The sequence below is a fragment of the Podarcis filfolensis genome (genome assembly GCF_964270895.1).
Source record: "Podarcis filfolensis genome assembly, chromosome: 15".
Classification (NCBI taxonomy): domain Eukaryota; kingdom Metazoa; phylum Chordata; class Lepidosauria; order Squamata; family Lacertidae; genus Podarcis; species Podarcis filfolensis.
This window is the reverse complement of record NC_139618.1, coordinates 4,585,449-4,609,409: the sequence shown is the minus strand read 5'-3', so window position 1 is coordinate 4,609,409 and position 23,961 is coordinate 4,585,449. Positions and strand designations below refer to the sequence as shown.

General features: G+C 45.6%; 1 protein-coding gene across 6 annotated transcripts in view; it reads right to left on the bottom strand.

Moving 5' to 3' along the window:
• The window catches only part of VMP1 (vacuole membrane protein 1), a 104,419-nt gene that overhangs the window by 79,619 nt on the left and 839 nt on the right, over nucleotides 1-23,961 (bottom strand). For 3 of the 6 annotated variants that reach the window (XR_014541939.1, XM_083587887.1, XM_083587891.1), the window contains exons 2-5: nucleotides 8,627-8,726; nucleotides 6,642-6,777; nucleotides 5,893-5,983; nucleotides 4,499-4,609 (exon numbers count right to left, since the gene is read on the bottom strand). Coding sequence is in view for 5 of the 6 variants with exons in the window: in XM_083587887.1 (XP_083444013.1) it covers nucleotides 4,499-4,609; nucleotides 5,893-5,983; nucleotides 6,642-6,777; nucleotides 8,627-8,696 (408 nt within the window). In the remaining variant the exon portion in view is untranslated. Of the gene's footprint in view, nucleotides 1-4,498; nucleotides 4,610-5,892; nucleotides 5,984-6,641; nucleotides 6,778-8,626; nucleotides 8,727-12,380; nucleotides 12,400-16,361; nucleotides 16,424-16,528; nucleotides 16,743-23,961 lie in introns of those variants that run through there. The other 3 variants (XM_083587889.1, XM_083587888.1, XM_083587890.1) reach the window with 3 other exon arrangements.

Here is a 23,961-nt window from a genome sequence, read left to right as displayed (position 1 = left end):
ATGTTAAGGCACAGAAGTATTAAACCCGAAATGTGGGTGAGCGGACCAAGGCTGAGAAAGAGACCTGGCTCAGCCATAGAGCGCCTGCTTTGCATGCAAAAGGCTCCAGGTTCAATCCCCTGTATATCACCAGGTGAGACTGAGGAAGCCCCTGTCTGAATACCTGGAAACTCGCTGCAAGTCTGCGTGGACAATATTGAGCTAGATGGACCAGTAGTCTGGTTCAGTATAAGGCAGCTTCCTTTGTTCTCATGTTTTCAATGTCTGGGCCTCCTCTCTATAACACATGAAACAAGAGAAGGTGAAAGTGCTCCTGAGCACATGCAGAGTGCACTTCCAGCACCGTCAAGTGTGAAGAGTGCCCCCCACATACCAGGGGAAAGAGGCAAGTCTCGCCTTCCTGGTTCGCAGGCCATGAGTTGTCCGTTTCAGGGAAAATCAACTTCCATGATTCTATGATTCAACATGTTGCTTGCGGAGTTCGTATGCTAAGAAGCAAATCAAAAGCAAAGCTACGAGAGAGCAAAGCGTGAGGGGTTTTTTTTGTCACCAATGACCAGGACAACGGTGCCATCTAGTGTCTGCTTTAAACAACACAGCAAGAACAAAAATTTGTTGGAAAATTGTAATCCAACTTCATATGGGTTTTTTTTCTTTTAAAGGACGACTCTTTCAAATCTTGGTGTGCTCACAGAGCCCCCAAGCGGTGGATTTGGGCAGAACTCTTCCATGCAGAACCAAAAGCCACGAAAGCAACTAACAGGCTAAGAGGAGCGGTTTTACTGAGCCACAATCCGTAAGCAGCTGGTTTGGGTATTTTTTGCCCAACACAGAACTCTTCATTTCCAACCATTTCCCTCCCTACGTGTCTGAAGCTAGCAGTCCACTTCCACCCAAAAGGGAAGCCCCAAAAGAGGTTATTGTTTCACCTCATTTTGATAATTCAGTTCCTGGAAGTAGATATGGACTTGTATTCATATGTTGTGAAGGGCCCCGAGATCTACGGATGAAGGGTGGTATACAAAATAAAGAGATGATGTTCAGAAAAAACGCAGGAAATTTGATTGCAAACTGGGGGGGAAATAGTTTCAGAGACATCCCTGTATTTGAAAGTCAAGAGTTGGCAGGGACCATGAGGGTCAGCTAGCCCAACCCCTTGCAATGCAGGAATCTCTCCCCCCCCCCCAATCAGGACTTGAACCCACAACTCTGAAACTCTGAGATTAAGAGTCTCATGCTTTACCGACTGAGCTATCCCAGAAAACCATCTCTGTTAAGTGGAACAGCAAGAATGAAAGGCGACGTGAAACTTCAGGGTGGGGGATGAACAGCTAGCAGCCCACAAAGCCACTTTGTCTCCTGTACAGTGGTACCTCGAGTTACATACGCTTCAGGTTACAGACTCCGCTAACCCAGAAATAGTGCTTCAGGTTAAGAACTTTGCTTCAGGATGAGAACAGAAATCGTGCTCCGGCGGCGCAGCAGCAGCGGGAGGCCCCATTAGCTAAAGTGGTGCTTCAGGTTAAGAACAGTTTCAGGTTAAGTACGGACCTCCGGAACGAATTAAGTACTTAACCCGAGGTACCACCTGTACATGGAAGCAGAATTTGGGACCTGCAAGGACCTCAGTCTACAGCAGACCTGAGTTTATTCATAAGGCCACGTCTCTCTTAGAGCGTAAAAAATAAAGCTAGTAGGAAGGTGGAAGAATTAAAGGAGCATGGAATATTGGAGGTTTTGATTTCAGCAATGTTGCTTTTACCGTGTTTTCTCCTGTGCAGTCACTTCCTTGTGGTTTCTTATTAACCGGGTTGCAACAACTTCCTGATCGCAATAAAAAGCTGCTAGTGCCATGTATAATTGGAACACTACGTTGATCAGTTCAGAACAGGTTCTGGTTGATGGGGCCTTTTCCAGTGCCATTGCCTTGCCTTAATAAGCAGGGTATTGGACAGACCTTTACTTTAATCGCAGTGTGAATGCTGGATTTTCTTCCACATGTAGTATCTAGCAACTATTACGGAATAAGGATTCCGTAGCTTAGGGGCAGGCCACACGCTCTGCTGGCAGAAGGTCCCCAGTATAATCCTCGCATTTCCAAGGAGGGCTGGGACCCTGGAGAGCAACTGCTAGTCAGTGCAGACAATAATGTACTACGTGGACCAATGGGTTGACTTGATGTAAGATACACTCGGAGAAGACCCATTGTAATCACTTGGCATTAGGGTGGGACAATGTATCAAGACATCGTCCAAAATTGCTTTGAAGTACACATTGTGCTAATGGTTTCTCAGTATTTGACATGGCAATATATCGCAAATCACAATGTGTTTGTGTGTGCTATGTAAAAAAAAATCGAGATTTGTGGGGGAAACTGTGAAGCCAGTCGTTGCTTCTCTCATGATTCCTGCCGCCCCTGTTGCTCTGTACTACAAAATAACAGTTGTAACAGTATGTTAAAGGTAAATAAAATCTTGTAAGTTTTAGACCCCTAAGTAGTAGCAGTTGCTGGAACATTAAGCCGTTCGCCTCTACATAGTTCCAGACTTATTTTAGACATCGTGATATATTGGTATATCGCGAGGTTTAGAAGGTGATATATCACGATGTTGAAAACCAGACATTGCTCAGCCCAGCCAGGCATGGATAAGAGGTCTGTTGATTTCATTGAGCCTAACTGTAGTTGCAGAATTTATTTATTTCGTTTATTCCTAAGACCGCTGTTCAGCATAAATGGGTCACAAAGCTGTTGACAGAACTGTCAACAAAACCATTCCACCAGTCCAATAACATGATATATAAAACAATTAAAAACCACACGTAAAAAACAAAACAAAATAGGCACAATGTGACTTAATATGCCTGCTGTGGGGGAGAAAATAAGGTTCAACGCAGAGGTGGAGGCCTGTTTGATCTCAGCCAGTTTCTTCATCCCGGCTTTATTCAAACCTCTGCTGTTGTTTCAAACAGCCATTTTCCCTCTCACTCTCTCTCCATCCCTGTTTTATTCAAACTTTCCCCCCTTCAGTGTCTCCCCCTTCTCAATATACTCTTACTATTCCATTCCTTGGCTGCCTCATGTGAAAGAGGTGCAGAGCTCTCAAATATTCCAAAGGACGTGGAGTCCTCAATTATTCCCTATTTCACTCAAACTTCTGTTGTTGTTTAACACTGCCATTTCCCCTTCAATTTTTAGCATCTTTGCGCAAACTTTTTGTTTCAAACCACCGCCCTCCCTGTCTGTCTGTCTTTCTCTTCTCGCTTCCATGCCACAGCCCTGCTATTGTGCAATAAATATTCACTTATGCTCCCTTATCCTGCCCTGACGTCATCCATATCTACCACCGAGATGAGACACTACAAATCCTCCAATGGCTGTGCAGTGACATTTTTACATTTTTATTACATGCAGCAGGTTTTCAACTCTTTTGAGTCCACGGCTCCCTTGACCAACTACATTCTTTCTGCGGCACCCCTGTGGGGCTCAGGAGCCCAGTTATGTCCCCCCTTGCCTGCCGAGCTGGCAGCCCCTCACCCTTTTTCAAATGCCCTCCCTTATGGAGTGTTCCCTCAGCCTCCTCTCCTCTCCCTTCTCCTTGGGAGTTCTCTGGGCGGCCGCTGCCGCTGGTCTCTGAGCCGCTCCCCCCTGCCCCAAAGAAAGGTGCCTCCTCAGGTCACCCCACAGGGGCCTGGGAAGAGGGTGCCCCCAGCCTTGGTGGCCCAATGGAGACTGGCCAAAGGTGAACGTGAGGCAAACAGCTTCACAAGCCCTGAGGAGGCAGAGATGTGAGAGGGCATCAGAGGAGGGAGGGGAGGAGAGAGGGACAGAGGCCAGGGTTGCTCGCAGAACCCCTGACCATCATTCAAGGCACCCCAGGGTGCCACGGCACACTGGTCGAAAATCACTGACATAGAGATATAAAACAAACCTGAAAGTACACTGGGAGTGGCCGCCGGGACCACATAACACCGGTCCTGAGAGATCTTCATTGGCTCCCAGTACGTTTCCGAGCACAATTCAAAGTGTTGGTGCTGACCTTTAAAGCCCTAAACGGCCTCAGTCCTGTATACCTGAAGGAGCGTCTCCTCCCCCATCACTCAGTGTGGACGCTGAGGTCCAGCTCCAAAGAGGGCCTTCTGGCGGTTCCCTCACTGCAAGAAGTGAGGTTACAGGGAACCAGACAGGGGGCCTTCTCGGTAGTGGCGCCTGCCCTGTGGAATGCCCTCCCATCAGATGTCAAGGAAATTAGCAGCTATCTTATTTTTAAAAGACATCTGAAGGCAGCCCTGTTTAGGGAAGTTTTTAATATTTAATGCTGTATTGTTTTTAACACTCGATTGGGAGCCACCCAGAGTTGCTGGGGAAATTCAGCCAGATGGGCAGGGTATAAATAATAAATTATTATTATTATTATTATTATTATTATTATTACACCCACCCGTGGAGTCACTCATAAGTCACACGTGTTCTCTCTCTCTCTCTCTCTCTCTCGCTTACCAAGTAGAGCAGAAAGGTGTGAAGACCCGTTCCAAGTCCCACTGAGGACAGAATGCCTAAGCCTACCCAGTAGGCACACCATAAGAGCTTCTTCTCCAAATAAAGCACATACTAAGAGAAAAGAGGGTGGGGGAGAGAGAATAAAAGGTTACACTTTCACAAGAAGGTGCAATGCTTATCAAATCCTTCTACAGCATGCCACTGAAAAGCAAGTAAAAACACACAGACGTTTCGAAAAATTACCATAAAACCAGTTTTAAGGATGTGTCGTATCACTGCTGCTGCCTGAACACCTGAGAAAGTCAACCATTTCCATGGCACCAAAAGGTCAGTGCTGGGTGGGTCTCCCTGGGGAGAGCATACCTTAAAGGGGATGGGGAGCTCTTATTGTGAGACAATCAAAAATAAAATAGAATTCTGTGCAGTTCAAAGGACAGTAGCAAATTAAAAAACCTGCAGTGCACAATGTTTTACCATTTGGTGCTGATGCAGAATTTGAGTCCTGGGCTGGGAACCTCTTAAGGCAAGGGTGGGGAAGCTGTGGGCCCCTCCAGACATTGTTGACTCCACTTCCCATCACTCCCAACGTGGCGAAAGGTCAGGGATGATAGAGATTGCAGTCTGGCAACATCTGGAGAGCCACAGGTCCCCTAACCCCCCACTTCAGGTGCTGACACCTGCTTCTAGAAAGCCAGATCTGGAGGAAGAGCCAAAAAGCCAAAGGCCAGCACACAGAGAGGTGAACCTCACATAGGTTGCTAGAAAAAGAAATTATTTTACCTTATTTCTATATCAAAAATTGCCCAACAGGTTTCCATTTCAGCATACATATCATCAGAATGCAACTGTTAGTTACCTAAGTCCCTAATGGAACATTTTTCAAAGTCTGAGGTTTTATTATGTTTTCATATGTGTTGGAAGTGGCCCAGAATGGCTGGGGAAACCCAGTCAGATGAACAGGGTATAAATAATAAAATTATTGTTATTGTCAGGAGTCTGGTTGCTGGATCAGGCCAGTCAACTACCTAGTACAGAATCCTGTTCTCATAGTGGCCAGCCATGCCTAAACGAAACCCGCAAACAGGACTTGATCACAACAACCGTCTCCCTACTCATGATTCCTAGAAAGTGGCCTTCGGGAGAAGTAGAACACAGCCATTGTGAATTTGGTGGGAGCAGATTCCACAGCTTTAACTGTGAGCACTATCACTTAGACAGAGAAGAAATTCCTTATTTGGAGAATATGAAGCGACCGTCTCTTCTACTGATGCTCGTCGTCCAATTTCGGGCATTTCTTTCTTTCTTTCTTTTAGCTTGCTGGCCTACCGAGAGAACACATGCAAGCCCTCTGCATGTCCTGAAAGTGCTAGGCCCTGTTTGATATGTAGCGTTACCTGTTGATGTGCGCCTTCGATATAATACGCGGATGTAAGCAGTGCCAGCAGCAGTAAGAGAGACACCACGATCCTTCGGCGATGCCACAATCTTGGGAGGGGTGAAATAAATAAACTGCTATTAGAATCAAAAATCCAGAGAAGGACCACACTGACACACACTGGTACCACCCTCTCTGCCCCATTCATATTCCAGCCACAACAACAACAACAATTATTATTTTTATTATTATTAATACTCCACCCATCTGAGATGCCCCAGCCACTCTGGGCGGCTGAACCTGATAACGTTCTCCCCCCGCCCTGCTCTAGCAAGCCCATAGGAATGTAGGACGCTGCCTTGTATTGATCCAGACAAGTTCTTCCTAAGAATTAGAACACAAGATTCCAGAACAGGCTCCTGAGATCTTTGGAATTTGCAGGAGAGACCACCCCCATCAATTATGTACCGTGGCAAAGGTGCAGTTCCTTCGCCATGGGTCGGATCCTACCCCATTCCATTAGGTGCACCACATTCTAGCGTCAGGGGAAGGGAGAGAAAAAACCTCCGACCTCTTGGACTAAATCAGGACACAATAAAATCTAGGCTTTGATAAAGGAAGCAGAGGCAGAGGGGAGGGGAGCTGGGGGGGGCGGCGGCTAGTGAGTGCCTTTCAAATGGACCCAGCCCCATTTGGGAGGGGAGGAGACACTCGATTTTGGGACCCCGTGGTTCAAGAGTAAAAAGTTAAGGAGAAGTAGGCCTTTACTTTATGGTCAATTCTTTCAAGTTTAATAATGTTTCCAGGAAAAAATACTGCAAGGTAATGAGTGGCTTCTTCCAGAGGACGATATCCAGGCGCTCTTCGCGTTCTCTCTTCTTCTGTTCGCTTGACGGAGAAGGCTCTGCAAAGAGGAAGGAAAAGGGGAGAATTAGGAGAGAAGAGCTATGAGAAATGGCAAGCATCGCCAGCCCTGTGAAAGATTTCACCCTCCAAGTGAAATGAGGAAATTCTCTTCTAGGTATGAACCCAATGTGAGGCCATCAACAGCCCTGGGGATTCATCACCCACCACATGGTTGCTCAGCTGGTTGCTTGTTCCAAAAAGCAAAAGGGCTAATACAAGGGTGGAGAAGTGCAGGTCTTGGGGGTCAAATGCTAACCTCCAGATCATTCTGCCTGGCCCCTTGGAACTCTCTCAAAAGCACACCCCCAAATGGTCTTGCTCTCAGCCCTCCTTGAATGTTTTTTGCCTGGCTGGAATGTGCCCTTGAACTCTGATCCTGCTTCTTGCCTGCCTGGATGGGCCATAGAGAGAGGTGTTTGTGGGAGCGGGTGGGTATAGAAAAGCCTGGTATTTGCAAGGAGAGAACGCATTGCGCAAAATAAGACTGGCTAAGCAGAACTTCTTCAGCTTATATAACGAAAACAGGTTGCAGTGTTCAGCTTTTTTGGGCACAAAGTGTTATGTGACTTCATAGCCTGTAGCACCGAGTAGACACAGCCTGGTCCTGAAAGCCTTTTCAAAAGCGTTTTCAAAATAGGTTTGTGGCTCGATTTGCACTTTATTGCAAAACGGGTAAGGAAGAAAGGGGGGGGGGGCTTTAGCTCAGTGGAGGAGCATCTGCGTTGCATGCAGGTTTAATTGCCGGCATCTCCAGGTAGGGCTGGAAAGACCTCTGCTTGACATCTGTGTAGACAGAGCTGAGCTAGAATCAACCCAATGGCCTGAATCTGTGTCAGTCAGTTTCCCATGTTGCTGGACTCCAGCTCACATCAGCCTCAGAGGATGAGATAGCATCAAAGACCCCGACAACTGCTATCAAGTACAGCAGGACAGTACTGAGCTAAGTCAGGGATGGGGAACCTACCTGAAGTTTGATTTTATAGTTTTAATGATTTCTTGTATTGCGTCTCTGTAGTTAAGTAGTATATAAATTACCTAAATAAATAAAAGTAGATCTAACACAAGCAATCAGAATGAAGTACCGTATTTTTCGCTCCATAGGGCGCACCAGACCATAGAGCGCACCTAGTTTTTAGGGGGGGAAATAAAGAAAAAACATTATTTCCCCCCCAGGCCCCAAAGAGCAAAGAAGCCAAGACAGCGAGTGGGATCCATCCTGCTGGCTGTCTTGGCTTCATTTTTAGCCGCGGGGCTGGGGCGGGGGAAGCGGCGGGAACTCCTGCTGCGCTCCGAAGGCTTGCGGATAGCTGCCTGAAGCCTGGAGAGCGAGAGGGGTCGGTCAGCGAAAGCAACGTAAAGCCTCCAGAGCGCGGAGGGAGAGCTCCCTCTGCGCTTCAGAGGCTTCCCGTTGCTATTGCTGAAGCCAAGGAGCCTGAATTCGCTCCATAGGACGCACACACATTTTCCCTTCATTTTTGGAGGGGAAAAAGTGCGTCCTATAGAGCGAAAAATACGGTAACTCAACTGTCACCTCAATAGTCTTCAGATCCTCTCAACTAAAAGTATCTAAGCTAATACAGATATTTACTGAAGTTTAAGATCTGAGAAATTTCTTCCTTCTGCCACATCCCAATTTCCTTTAGTGTCATGGCCATGGTGGGTGGGGCCAGAATAATAATTAAAAAAAAACCGGGGCAGAACAGCAGATGAGACTCTTATATTTGCAAAGTTGGCTACAATCCAATCATGCAAAAACAAAACTAAACTATGGTTTCTATACCCCCTCCCTCAATATACACTTCCCCAAGCAAGCAAGCAAGAGGCATTATCCCAGTTCACTGTCTCACCTGTGAAGTTTCCATTGTGCTGCTCTTTGCTCATTGCCATGCGCCTCAGGTCTGTTCCATTCTCTGCCATTTCATAGATCAGTCACTTATGGGGACCTACCTTCAAAAGAGACAAGACGCAAAACTCACAAAGCTGTTAAGCCAAAAGTTGCCCGACAGCAAAAACAAGACACTAGTGTGAGATGATTCGGCCAGAAGTCCACATTTCCACTTGACACCCTCTCCAGAGCAAGGAATGTAGCTCAGTGGGGGAACATTTGCTCTGCGTTCAAAAGGTCTCTGATTCAATATCCAAAATCTCCATACAGGACCGGGAATTTCCACAGCTTGAAACCCTGGAGAGACACTGCCAGTCAGTGTAGACAATACTGGGGTCAGTGGATCAGTGGCCTGTATAAAATGACTTCCTATGTTCTGATTTAAATCAGCCCTTAATTCAGATCCATGAGGACCGGCATCTTCTGCATGTTCAGTTGGGCTATGTGTTATGCATGGTAACCACCAGAGGGAGCCCTTATCCATATATAGTATTGTATGATCAAATATCCCAAGTCTCATCTAAAAAGGATCAGCGCAAAGGTGAGATACACTAGTCCTCATGACTGCACAAGGCCACCAGGAGAAGTAAATATAGGGCCAAAGTTCACTATGTTTTCCCAACTCATGCAGTGTCTAAACCAGGGGTAGGCAACCTGGTTTAGGTTGGATCAAAGCAAAAAGAGCTTTGAGAAATGAGAACCTTCAGGTTTAAGTGAAAGGAAATGGACTGTCTGTTCAATGGTGCAGAAAAGAGGCAGGGTGCATTTCTTCCTGGACTGATCCTTGGATTGCCAGTTTGCCAGAGCAAAACCCTCCAGAGCAGCAGCAGCAGCAGCAGCAGCAGCAGCAGCAGCAGCAGCCCAAACTAGCAAATTGCAGCTTTTCACAACACAGAATCATTTGCTGATGGGGGCTGTTAAAGTAGGGTTGCCATGTATTCTTTTTAGGGATCCCCCAAAATTGTGGAGCGTTTTTCTTAGGGAAACCCGGAAAACAAGTTGCAGAGTATCTTTTTTCAGACAAACCCCCAAAACGCAAAAAAACACCCAAACACCCCCTGATTTTTCAATTGATTTGCCTAAGATCTAGGACATGGGTAGGCAAACTAAGGCCCGGGGGCCGGATCTGGCCCAATCGACTTCTCAATCTGGCCCACAGACGGTTTGGGAATCAGTGTGTTTTGACATGAGTAGAGTGTGTCCTTTTATTTAAAATGCATCTCTGGGTTATTTGTGGGGCATAGGAATTCATTCATTCCCCACCCCCCAAAAAAAATATAGTCCGGCCCACCACATGGTCTGAGGGATGGTGAACCGGCCCACGGCTGAAAAAGGTTGCTGATCCCTGGTCTAAACTTCAAATTCCCCAGCTCATGCACTCTGATGGGAGTTGCACCCAAAGGAATGCAGAAGCTGGTTGAGACTTTCTGAGAGCAGAAAGTCACGCAAACCAACTACTTTCTGCAAAATCTCGTCATATACACCAGAAAACACCACCAGATCAAACTTCCCAAATCGAACATCTTACTCCAACCATGACCTTAGGTAAAGGGACCCCTGACCATTAGGTCCAGTCGTGGCCAACTCTGGGGTTGCGGCGCTCATCTTGCTTTACTGGCCGAGGGAGCCAGCGCACAGCTTCCGGGTCATGTGGCCAGCATGACTAAGCCACTTCTGGCGAACCAGAGCAGCGCACGGAAACGCCGTTTACCTTCCCGCCGGAAGGTACTTGCACTTTGACGTGCCTTCAAACTGCTAGGTTGGCAGGAGCAGGGACCGAGCAACAGGAGCTCACCCCGTTGCGGGGATTCGAACCGCCGACCTTCTGATCGGCAAGTCCTAGGCTCTGTGGTTTAACCCACAGCGCCACCCGCGACCTCTCTAAATCAAAGTCCTAATTTTGCAGGTGCCAATTAACGAGCAACTTTCTGGTACACCGACAGCTAGCTTTATTCAACAGCCAAGATGTGCTATATTGGTGTGCAGGGAATCCGAGGTTGAAATCCCCACCGTGGACCTGTTGGGTGGTGGTGGGGAGTTCCACAACGAGGCTGCCCTGAAAGGGTTTCTCGGGTGATGAGGATACCCAGAGGAGAGTCTCATTTCCTGACCTCAACGACAGGCAAACAGGCAAGTTTGCCTGGAAACAAGCATCCCTTTCTGCATCAAACATCTCCTGACTTTTCAGCTTTGCCTTCCAAATCCCTTCTGTTCTTCGAAAGTTACTTGCTATCAACGGAAACCACTAAAAGCAGAGAGCGGCAAGAGGAGAACATCTTTCCATCAGTAACCCATATTCAGGGCAAAGACTCAGCAGAGGGGGGCGGGGCTTACTTGTAAGCATAATTCTATAGCATGGAATAGAATTTTATTATTACGGTCACAGACCAGTTCTGGCTCACTTACAATATCAGGAAAATCATAAAACACAACAGGAATACATTGAATTGCAATTGGGTATAACAGAGACAATTCAGATATAGTGGCAGTTAAAAATATATATTAAATCTTGATCACTAAAATATAACCTACAATTATTATTTAAAACCTTAATGATTTTGGTAGCACAGCTTGTTCCCTAAGTTTTATGGAGGTCGCACAGAATTTGGCCACCCTTAACGTGATCTCTAGATCCTTGTCCTCTACCAGGAGTTTTAGACGTTGAAGTTCGGACCCATTTAGAGATTTTTGTATAACAGGAGTGGTAAATAGCGAGCGTATATCCCCGTAGAAACAGCAGCGTAACAAGACATGAGAGACAGTTTCTACCTCCATCAAGCCACAGGGGCAGACGCGTTCCACGTATGGTTTACCCTCGAATCTGCCCTGCAGTAAGGCAGATAGCAGCACATTGAATCTAGCGAGGGTAAATGACCATCTGTATTTAATTCTATAGCATTTTTTTTAAAAAAATAAACGCCCTGTCTTTCAGGGAATATGCATGGACTCATCCACCAGGGAACCCCTTTTCCACACTGCAGGGGATTACAGGGAAAATTCATGGGGAGGTGTGGGGAACCTGTGGCCCTCCAAATGTTGCTGGACTAAAACTCCTATCATCCCTGATCACTGGCTCTGCTGGCTGGGGCTAATAGAGTCCACAGGTCCCCCCTCACAGGAATAGAACAGGCTCCACTGGTACTACTTCCCTTTGGCTCTGCACAGACCACCACCAGCAAGCCCGTTATCTCCCATGCCATCTGTTCCACCAACGTTGATCTTCTTTTATAGCAAGCTTATCAAAGCAAAGTTTAAAGAACCAAGTGATTTATAGCAACTTAAAAAGCAGGATTTTCTTAGGAAACAAACTGTCTTATCACTAAATCCATGTTTATCACCAAAGCCACACTTTAAAACAAGCTGAAATACAAGTTCATTAAGAGAAACAAACCAAACAAACCAAGCAAGCAAGCAAACAAACCACCAACACCCCAACAACATACTCCTTTCTCCCCCCCACTCCCAGCAAACCGGAGGAACATTTCAGCATTTTCAGTGGCAAGACCCGAGCGTAATGATCCCTAACGCTTAAAATTCCTAGGCATGTTTTTAGGTGCTTGGCTGACCAGGCAACTGAGGTCTCCTCCCATCCTTTCTGCCCCTGGAGTAAACAGGCAGACGTTTTAAAAATACAATTGCTGCATTATAAATATAACACCAGATAAATTCAACCCAAAACCGAATAAACCAATTTTCCCAACGGAGCTTTAATATACCTCTTTGTGCCTTTGCCGTCTTGCTCTCAAAGGAACGAAACAGCCCAGGGTCTGTTAAGTGCTGAAGGAAAGTTCTACGAGTTCCAGAGAGAGAAACGAGAGCCCACCCAGGATGCGGTGTAGAATGAACACCAGTTTTACAAGGTTGAGACAATAAGTTTCTTCAGACAAACTATTAGGGTGGTGTGGAAAGGTTTTTTATTATTATTTTAAAAAATCCTTGTATATTTTTAGCACTATGAACACCCAAAAGGAAACATTCAATTAGAACAAAAAATTAGGACAAAAAATTAGGACATCCTTGAAAGGCATCCAAAACTGGCACAGCACAACTTAACGAAGAAGTTACTTTGCAGCAAAGAGAGCAGAAGGGCTCTCTCTCCCTCTCAGGTACAGCTGAATGGCTGAACCCATCAAACAAAAGTGAGAATTGTAATGCCTCCTGGATGATTTTGGACTCCAAATCCCATCAGCCCAATGGTCAAGGAGCCGCACCATGTACTTAAAGCACATACAATCCCCACTTAAAGCGTGGGACACCCCTCGAAGAATTCTGGGATTCCCCCTCATAGAGTGCAATTCCCAGCATCCTGAACAAATTAGAGTTCCCAGTATTCTTGGGGTTTTTTGGGGGGGGAGGGGTGAAGCTATGTGTTTTGAATGTGCACTAGATCACACAATTGTAGAGTTGGAAGGGACCCTGAAGATCATCCAGTCCAACCCCCTGCAATAGCAGGGCTATGCAGCTGTCCCGTACAGGGATCGAACCTGCAATCTTCTTGCCTTCATCGGCACCGCGCTCTAACCAGCCGAGCTATCCAGGCTGTGCTTTTAAGTGTGTGGCGTGGGTCTTCTGGTAGTCCCAGAAACGCCAGAGGTTAATGGCCCCTGCTGTAAACAAGTCTATGCGCTTCCTTAAGGCAGGGCTGGGGGCAGAGAGAAGGGGGGAGGAATTCTCCCCGAACACCCAGAGAGTCCTCTTGAAAATAGTGACAGAGCCATCTCCCTTGAAGAATGTAAAATCCAATCCCCTTAAGCTAAGTAACACTTTGAAAGGGCCTCAGGGAAGTCAGATGTCCTTAGGGGACCTCTAGGGAGAGAGAACAGGTGGTCGTCTGGGCCCAAGATCAGCTGGCAGAGATGTTTAGCAACTGATGGGCTCATGTTCTGCTATGTTCATTTCCTCCCCTGACTGTAACACAACCAAGAGACACGACAACATAGTTTAAACATTACATTATATTTTAGTTACTGGAAAAGCAGGAGGACCCACAATCACTAGCTCATTGTACAAGCACCGATTGCACAACAGGACACATTCCCTGGGCGGCGCCTGCTTAATCTGGCCCAAATGGGGTGTCCTACTTTTTGTTTTTCACCAGGTCTGAAGCTGGCGGCTGCATGGGTGGGGCTGAGAGAATGGGATCCAGCTCTGGCAGGAGACAAGGAGGTCAGAAAGTGAAGGAAAGGTTGGTTTGTTTCAAAAGGGATTCGGCAAAAGCTATTTGCCTGGGATGAAATAAAGTTCACCCCAGGTGAGCAGGTAAGCAAGCTTTTGTAAAACTTAAGAGGGCCACTTCTTTCTCACTTTGGGCCTTTTGCTGTGACCAATGTTACGTAGATATTGGCAGGCTAGGAAACTTTAACTGGACTTTAAAGATGAACCCAAACCAAACGTTGTGCCATGGAGTGCTCCTGTTCGGCCTTCCAGCAAGCCAGTCACACCCTTTCCCAAGATACTCCATTCCATTCCCCACATGGCCAACCATCAGGAATGAGAGGAGTTATAGTCAACTGGAAGACCACATGTCCCCTGTCTCAGGGAAATGGGATACAACTTTAAGCCTGGCAAAGGAACAACATGTTGATTTGATGGACCCTTTGACCTCACATTATTCTTCAGGTAGTTGGTGTCACAGGTGGTTCTCTTCAGCTCATCTCCAACTCAGAAGTTCACTTTCCCCGGTTCTCTCAAGACACCGTGTTTAAGACCTTGAGAAGATCTTTCCAGATTAGGCCAACGGGCCTTGTAGTTCCTACAGTGGCCAGAGAGATGCTTATGGGAAGTCCATTGAGCTGTCATGTAACACACCTGTTGATGGACATAACCCCCCAAGCATTATGACCCAGATCCACAAGGCCGACCAGAGCCTACCCTCTGCCAACTTCATGTGGGCCAAATTGGACATCACTACGACATCAGGTGACAATTCCAAAGTGGCTTGCCAAAACCACCAAGCAGTCAGCAACTTGGATGTTTGTTGGCAGGTGCGGTTTGGGTTCAGACTGGACCTGCGAGTGGGCAAAGCAGGGCTCACGCACCTTCAAAAGGGATGAAACTGATCAGCTGGTCTGTGCTGACAGCGAGCTACCCCAGCTCCACTGGTGCGGCTGATCTGAGAAGGGCCCACCTTGTGCACCAATCAGCAAGCCCTGCTTGCAAAGGAACAACTTACATGCCCCCCGTCTGACACTGCACATGGCATCAGGCTGGAGACGGTGACAACGGAGAAATGGCCTCAAGGGTGGATTCGTACCCACACTGGGTCTAACTCCATTTTTTGAAAACACTGGCTCTCAGCTCAACTTTCAGAATTGTGTTGAAAAGCCCAGCCAGATCAGACCGAAAGTTCACCTTGTCCAGTCTTTCACACCCAATCTGATGCCCTCCACAAGTGTTGCTGGAAATACAACTCCCATCACCCCTGGTTGCTGGGCATGCTAGCCAAAGCTGACATAGTCCAATGCTGGCATCCCCAAACTCGGCCCTCCAGCTTTTCGGGAACTACAATTCCCATCATCCCTGACCACTGCTCCTGTTAGCTAGGGATGATGGGAGTTGTAGTCCCAAAACAACTGGAGGGCCGAGTTTAGGGATGCCTGGTCCAAAGCATTTGGGGGTGGGGAGGCCCGTCTATTCTCTGTGGCAGAGTCTCCTTAAGGTCTCAGGAAGAACTTATTTCCAGGTTCCATTTCCTCCTGAGCTCCTTTCAGCTGGAAATGCCAAGGCTCCTTTGCATGCATAGCATAGCACAGCTATGATGCCCTTTCCCAGCTGCCTGACTCCCATTGACAAGCCTCCTATGACTTAGCAAAGGGTCAACAGATACGTCTCCCCCCCCCCGTGGGCTTGGGGGGTTGCCAAGCCATCCCATCAATCCTCCCAACCTGTCCCCGCTCCCCTTCTTTCCCCGCCTCCACTCCCAAGCTTTGGGAAATCCCAGTTTGGAACCAGCTGCTGTCAAAAAATAGAATATTACACCAGGGACACCGCCGGCCTGACTATTATATGCTGTCCTTACTTGGCTGAACAAGAACGAACTGGAAAACTAACAAGAGGTGAAAAAATAATGGCCTGCTGCATCATTATCAGTGACGGCTAAAGCAGAGACACTCACTTTCATGGATTTATTTTCCCTTCCAGACTCAGTAGTGGTGAGATTCGTCCGTTCCAGAGGCTGTTAGAAGATTACACAGCAAATGCTTCATTCAACAGGCAGTGATGCGTCATTTGTAGTCAGACCATTGTTTCACCTAGCTCACCTACCTAGCCCAGGGGGGTAGAGAACCTTCTTTAGGCCAAGGGCCACATTCCTTTCTGGGGAACCTCCTGGGGGCCACATGCCTGAAGCGTAAGCTTTACCTGTTGTCCAGTAAGCTAGTTTCAGCACACATACCCCTTTCACACCCGTCCCCTTCCAGGCAAGCAAAAGGAATGATCACAGACACATTCTAGCCAAAGAAAAGCACTCAAGGAGGTCATGAAGCAGCACTGTTCTACACTCTTAGGTCTTTGGGCACCTCCACGTAAGGCTGAGAGAGACTGCCAGCCTGTGTGGACAATACTGGGCTCGATGGACAAATGTATCTCAGGCAACTTCCTCTATTCCTAGGCATGACTGGTTGGCATGCAGGATTTCAGGCAAAAATATTTTCCCAGCCCGCTCTTTGGAAACGCCAGAAATTGGATTCGAGACCTACTATACGCAAGCAGATGATCTATCAGTAAGAATGGCTCTTTTCCATGCTGAGATGTCCACCTGATGGGGCCATGGTCCAAATGAGTCACACTTAAATCATGTCCCAGGACTCACAAGCACGCACCAAGATATCGCTAATCTCCAAATGACTTTCTGCCCTGGCCTTACCTCCTTCCATTCATAGTGGAAAATTCTGCCCCATCTCTACATCAACTGGATTCGACAACTGCTCTCAATGCAGAAGGGCTGCAGAACTGCCAGCCGTAAGCAGGAGGCTGTCCATTGTGTCTCTGCATGAGTCACGGGAAGGAGGCGACGTATGAACAATTGGACTCAACTGGGGTGAGGGTGTTGCCCAATTCCATTCTGTCCCTGCACTGGCTGTGATCAGATCATTCAATCACTTCTGATAGAGAAATATAGCCAACCCTGAAGAGAATACCCGCTGTTATCCCTACTGGCCACAGCTGTGGGTTATGAAAGAAAGCTATGGTTAATGATTTACTGGGAACGTGCCCTTCTGATCTGCTCCTCCTTGCTAGTGACTCAGAGCAACAAACTCCAATTCTTAGAATCCTTAGTCCAGCATGACATCAAATCTGATTTAAAGGTGAAGGTAAAGGGACCCCTGACTGTTAGGTCCAGTCATGGCCGACTCTGGGGTTGCGGCGCTCATCTCGCTTTATTGGCCGAGGGAGGCGGTGTATAGCTTCTGGGTCATGTGGCCAGCATGACTAAGCCGCTTCTAGTGAACCAGAGCAGCGCATGGAAACGCTGTTTACCTTCCCGCCGGAGCGGTACCTATTTATCTACTTGCACTTTGACGTGCTTTCGAACTGCTAGGTTGGCAGGAGCAGGGACCGAGCAATGGGAGCTCACCCCGTCGCAGGGATTTGAACCGCCGACCTTCTGATCAGCAAGTCCTAGGCTCTGTCCTAACCCTAGCACCACCTGCATCCCATAAATCTGATTTGCTTTGCTCCAAACTAGGATGAAAAGTCATAGCTTACCAATGGTGGTTTGTAAAAGAAACAGCATCTCACAGTTTGGACCTAATGTGAGGCCAAGGATTTTGGTTTGCTGCTCTCATGTTGTAAGGGGAGGAGGGGGAAACAATGTAGAATTGATCAGCACCTTCAGAGGAAACCATTAACCATGGCTTAGCGCAAGGTGCAAATGTACCCAAGATCTCACTGTTTCGTGCTTGCCTCTTTCCAATCAATACTCTAAACGCAGCCCCCCGTTTTAAACCATAGAAGGAAAAATGAGGGCCTCAGCAATCGAAAGCCAGTGAAACCCAGCTTCAAAACCAAGGGGCTAGTCTCTTGCTTCATCTCTAACCCTCCAACCCAGAGGAGGCTATATTTAGCTCACGAATTCTGCTCCTCGCAAGTCAGAAGCTTTAAAATCCATCACACTTTCCCCTTCTTCAACCCCCAGCAATTCTACCCGCCAATCCTATGGCAACACAGCTGCTCATGAATGAACATGGTGCCTCAGCAAAGGGAGAAAGAACACACACACACGCCGGTGTTAGGAAATGCAAGGTCTCCTGTAGCTTTGATTCTCACTCTCATAAATGAGTTTGAAATGAAGTGAAGAAGTCCTCACTACATCAATCAACTTTAAAGACTGACTGAATAACCTTTCCCCTTATTATGAATGGATTTTGGGGGGGGGTGTTTGGGGGTGGGAGGAACTGGAATAAGTGTATAAATGACAAAGATATTATTAGAATGGGAAACAAAAGACGACCTAGTTAAAGCTTCAGTGACGCACTGGGCAATAGATATAGGACACAATATAGATCTTAACCTCTGGGAGGAACTTTGGAAAAGCGACTTGAAATTTACAGCATGTGATGTATGGAAGTGAGAGCTGGACCATAAAGAAGGCTGATCGCCGAAAAATTGATGCTTTTGAATTATGGTGATGGAGGAGACTCTTGAGAGTCCCATGGACTGCAAGAAGATCAAACCTCTCCATTCTGAAGGAAATCAGCCCTGAGTGCTCACTGGAAAGACAGATCCTGAAGCTGAGACTCCAATACTTTGGCCACCTCATGAGAAGAGAAGACTCCCTGGAAAAGACCCTGATGTTGGGAAAGATGGAGGGAACAAGGAGAAGGGGACGACAGAGGACAAGATGGTTGGATAGTGTTCTTGAAGCTACCAGCATGAGTTTGACTAAACTGCGGGAGGCAGTGGAAGACAGGAGTGCCTGGCGTGCTCTGGTCCATGGGGTCACGAAGAGTCGGACACAACTAAACGACAACATTCTTTGAAAGGGAAATATTTGAAAATGATTCATAGACGGTATTTAATTCCGAGTAAGTTGTCTAAGATTTACAAGACAGAATCAGATAAGTGTCGGAAGTGTAAAGATGTGGAGGGAACGTTCTTTCCCATGTGGTGGACATGCAAAAAGGTAAAAGAGCATTGGGAAATGATTTACAATGAACTGAAAAAAATGTTTAAATTACTTTCCCTCCCAAAAAACCCCAGAGTCCTTTCTGCTGGGGATAACCCAGACTGAAATCCCCAGGTGTCAGAAAAGGTTATTCATGTATGCAACAACTGCAGCCAGTGTTTTGTTAGCCCAAAAATGGAAAGTGCTCGAGGTCCTAACTAAAGAGAATTGGCGCCTCAAGTTGACAGAATATGCATAACTTGCAGATTTAACATATAGAATAAGAGAGCAAGAAGAACATGTCTTTAAAGAAGAATGGAAAATGTTTATTGAGTATATGGAAAATAACTGTACAGCTGAAAATGCTGGCAGCATTAAGATAAATTCAACATTCAGCAGAGTAAATAATTCTTGATGAATATAATAGTGGAAAATTGATTTGAATGGCTATTGTAAAATACGCAGGGATGAACCATGGTAAAATGAACCACGGAAAGAGAAGAAGGGAAGTCACTGGATATTTTAAAGTTTGCAAAATGTTTATTCGAAATTGTAAAACAGAAAATTTAATAAAAATTATTATAAAAAAGAGTATAAATGACAAAGTTTGGGACACCATTTCCGAATCTTACAAAAAGCAGGAAGACTAACATAAGAGACCTACTGGAGCAGGATTACTGTTCTGTAAGTGATCTGTTAGCTGCCCGGACAACACATACTTATAGTGAAGGTGCAGGATATGAATCACACTAATACTCCCCAATAATGCAGATGGGGCTGAACCTGAGAAGATAGAGGCTCCCTTGCCCAAAAACACCCAGAACAGATCCACACCATATATTTAAAGCACACCCAACGCATGTTTAAAGCACATTACTTCCCCCAAAGAATCATGGGAAATGCAGTTCCACCTCACAAAACTACAATTCCCAGCACCCTTCACCTACTACAGCTCCCAGTATACTTTTGCGGAAGTCACGTGCTTTAAATGTGTGTTGAATGTGCTTTGACTGTACAGTGTGAATCGGCTCTTGGTGACTTTGGCAAGTTCCTACCTGAGGAGAGATCTGAACCGGCTCTTAGCTCACACCCATCACCATAATATTTTTAATAACACAGAAAGTGCGCAGGAGGGAAATGGCAAGGATGAAGGAGTTAACAGATAGCAAGATACTTCATTAGTAGTAGTGGTATTAATCTGAAGATCACAGCATAAAAATACCAAAGGAGAACACAAAATTATTATTATTATTAATAATAACAATAACAATACAGTAAAGGCAATAACCCCACCTACCCACAAACACATTTAAAAGGGCACAGAATGCTCACTCAGCCAAAGGCCTAAGTTATCGAGAAAGAAGAACAGACAGAACCAGGTTATCTTTGAAACCTTTGAGTCTTAAAGGATTCAAAGTGAACCTTGTTCTCTGTGAAAAACCACACAAAGATCCAATATTAAGTCTTTTGGACTCTGTCTTGAGAGAGACTTTGTACCAACTTTGAGCAATTGCTTTTTACAATTATATCATCTCACTGGCAGCAGGGTATTTCAGATGGACAAAGCCAGGCTGTCAATTAACAAGATCAATGAGAGAGATCCACAGCACACACAAACATTAAGCAGTGGCTTATAGTCGATTTCTCACGTTTTTCCACTTATACACACACGCACAGAAGTATAATGTGCAAAGCAGTAAGAGGTCAACCTTGTGGACAGAAGCACGTAGCCACAAAAGCAGAGGGCTGCCCCATTCAAATCTTGCCTTTGCCAGGTGACTAACAGAACACTCTCAGCTCTAGTTCTGCATCCACCTACTGGGAAGAAGAAAACTAACTAACTTTCAGGGCTGCTTTTTAGATTTTACAAACTGATCAAAGACTGAAATAATGGCACTATAGGGATATTGAGACAACTGCAGCAGGGGGTTTGGAAACACGGTATACACCCACAAATTGTACCTTTTAAAATAAATAGACAACAAAACTCATAAACAGAAAGTGATCTTGGAGTTCCTTGTCTATTGAAACAGGCAGACTTCACTGTACTTTTTCTGGTGTCCACAAAAACATTTTTGTTTAGGCAAGCCTTTCCAGACATATGGAATGTTGGCATGTGTGTTAATCAGGTTACAGTTTGTTTTAATTACTTTTAAAATAATTTAAATAACGTAGGCTTTAACTGCTTTATACTGGTAATTTTATTGTTTTCTTCATTTTGTAAACTGCTTTGAGGTTTTATTACAATTAAGCTGCATATAAATCTTGTGAAACAAAATAAACAGCTGGAAACAGTTTAAAAATACAGGAGATTTTGACTTTGAACTTATCTTCCTTTTAATAATTTTGACCCTGTTTTGATGGAACTTGGCTATATTTTCTGTGACTTCAGGGTTGGAGCCTGACAATCAAAAACAGAGAATTCATCTCAGTTTCTCAAGTGTAGAGAAACTACTGAGATAAACTTGGATATTATACCTAAAAAAAATTACAGTATAAGACAGACAGTGCCAATCTGGTGCCCTCAAGATGTTTTGGACTACAACTCCATGTGCTGGCTGGGGCTGATGGGAGTTTTTAGTCCAAAGCATCTGGAAGGGACCAGGTTGGCTGATATAGGATGAGCCCAGGTAGCATCTTGACTGAACCTATACACGAATGCTAAGTTGCTCAGTCATCAATGCCAAAAACCTCACATGTTTTCTGCAAAAGTGTGCCAGCTTCTTGTCTCTACAATGCCCATCAGAAACATCTTCCATAAATCAGCATTACAGCCTGATCTTAATTGTGCTAAGTTCACAGGAGTCCTTTCTTCGAAAGCAGGCTAAATCAAGAGGCTAGATGAGAACAATGCGAGATTCAGACACCAGAGGGAGCAACGGGAACGAGGAGAGGGACTGTTCTGGTGTGAAGGTCTTGAAGAGAGATTCTACCTCAAACTGACCTTTTGAAAAAAGAGAGGGCTGCAGTCGAGCCTCAATTTGAAAACAACAACAATAAAAAAGAATCTAACCACCGATTTCCTCGTTCTAAAGTTTCACTGCTAGCTTGCGAGACACTACCCAAACACTGTCAGCCAGGACTGGGATCAGGGGAAAGCCAAAAAGAAAACTGATCTCTTTTATTACTACCAGAAACGGAGTCTGAAGGGCACTTCTGGCCTGTTGCTATTTTCGGTTGGGGTTCAAGTGCAAACAGGCAAGTCCAGGTTGCGCAACTGAAGCCGACCCGGGAGTTCTTGAGCAACAAATCTGTTTCCCAAAAATTCGGGGCTTTTTGCAATAAGGAAAGTGATGGGAGTAATGATTGCTTTGAAACAACACTGTCTAGCCTCCCTGCAAGCAAGTCAGAATGACATGAGGTCATGAGGAGGCACCCAAAGTATTATCTAAGGTGAGTGGGTAGAAGGGGCATTAGCCTGGCTGCTCTTAACAGGGCAATAAGTTGTTGCCACCTCAGTGAAGTGAGGAAATCAACATTCGTGTGGGAATGTTGTGTCAATGGGAATGTGTGCGTGCGAGCATGTGTGTGACACACCCCAGAAAGAAGTTGAATATTTTGTTCAGTAAACTGGGGGCAAAGAAGAAGACAGAGATAGTAGCATCATCACTATCCCATCTAGCTGTTAACCAGAAGGTTGGTGGTTCAAGCCTACCCAGGGACGGCTATGGGCAGGATTCTTGCATTTAAGGGGGTTAGCCAAATGACAGTTCTATGATTCACCTTTGTAAGACTCCTAAGAAGAGACTGCCATTATCATGTTTCAACTTCACAAGAGATCTCAGGTGGCCAAAAGAGGGAATTTCAGCAGGTGCACATTTTCGAATCCTTACAGTATTGTGGCACGACAAGCCATGTCAGCAGAAATACTTACTTAAAAATAACAACACAGCAGCTATCCAACTGCTCTCTCCCTGTGCCTCATGACCCACAGCCTATGTACGAGTGTCTGCAGGAATTTTTTGAGGTTGTGGGGAGTAAAACACTGAAACCCAGGGAGTGGGCTAGCCTCTGTTACACATGGTGTCTGTATATTTTGCCTTGAATCTCTGGTTCTATAAATGCCAGAAGCTTACTCTTTTTTTAAAAAAAGAAAGAAAGAAAGCGGTAAGCCTGGGGACAGAAATGAAAGCAGTGAGCCTGGTTCATGGTAGGGTGATTGCTGACCCTCTTGCTCCACTAGCACCCCATGGCCTTATGGCTTTCCCCCCTGCGTAATGGGAAAATAAGTGGAATTGTCTCCCAAAGTGCATTCATACTTTCAGCATACAAGAAAACCAGTTGTCCAAATTTTTAGATCTTTAATAAATGGGAAGGCTGTTCTCTCTTTGATGACACTATGACACAAGTTGCACCAACGAAAAGCTCCTCTTTCCATCTGTTAGATGACAACTGCAACTGGGTTTGGCTGCCCTACTAACACGCAAGTCCAAAAGATTCATTTCCGTTAAGTAATCAATAATTGAAATCCTTCCCGCTCCACACTCAATTCTTCATACCAAACAGAAACGTATACACAAACACATGTGCCAATATTTCAATCCCTGCTGTTAATGTGTCTAACGCTCTCAATGTTTAGTCTCCTTGGGGCAAAGACCTCTCCCCTTTAAAATATCTACATACTGCAAAATACAGAAGATTAAATAAATAAGAGCTTCTACGAAGAGCCCATGGACATTGAGAAGTTAATCAAATGTATATGAAATACCGTATACCAAATTAAGAAAAAACTGATGCTGTAACTGAGTAGAGACTCGGCTACCCAGGAGTAAGTCCCACTCAACTCTATGGGGCATACTCCTGAGTAAGCATGCATAAGTTTGTACCACGAATCATACTCAGGGCAGACCCATTCGTTTTCAAGGAGATGACTTGCAGTACAAATCTATGCCTGTACACTAAGAAGTTCCACTGGCCTCAATGAGACTTGCTGCCAAGTGTGTATAAGATTGCAGACTTAAGTCAGATACAAGCCTAAGTAGTTACTCAGATTTCAAAGACAAGTTAATAGAAAGCTGGTCTTTATTTTTATTTATTTATATAAGAAGACTGCATCCAATCTTAGCCATGCTTGAATCAAGCACATTGAGATCAATGGACATGCCTAACGTGCATCCATTCATTTCACTGCGTCTACTCTGAGCAGAACTAACAGACAGAGCTAGTTGGGTTTCAAGGCAGAATTTGAACCT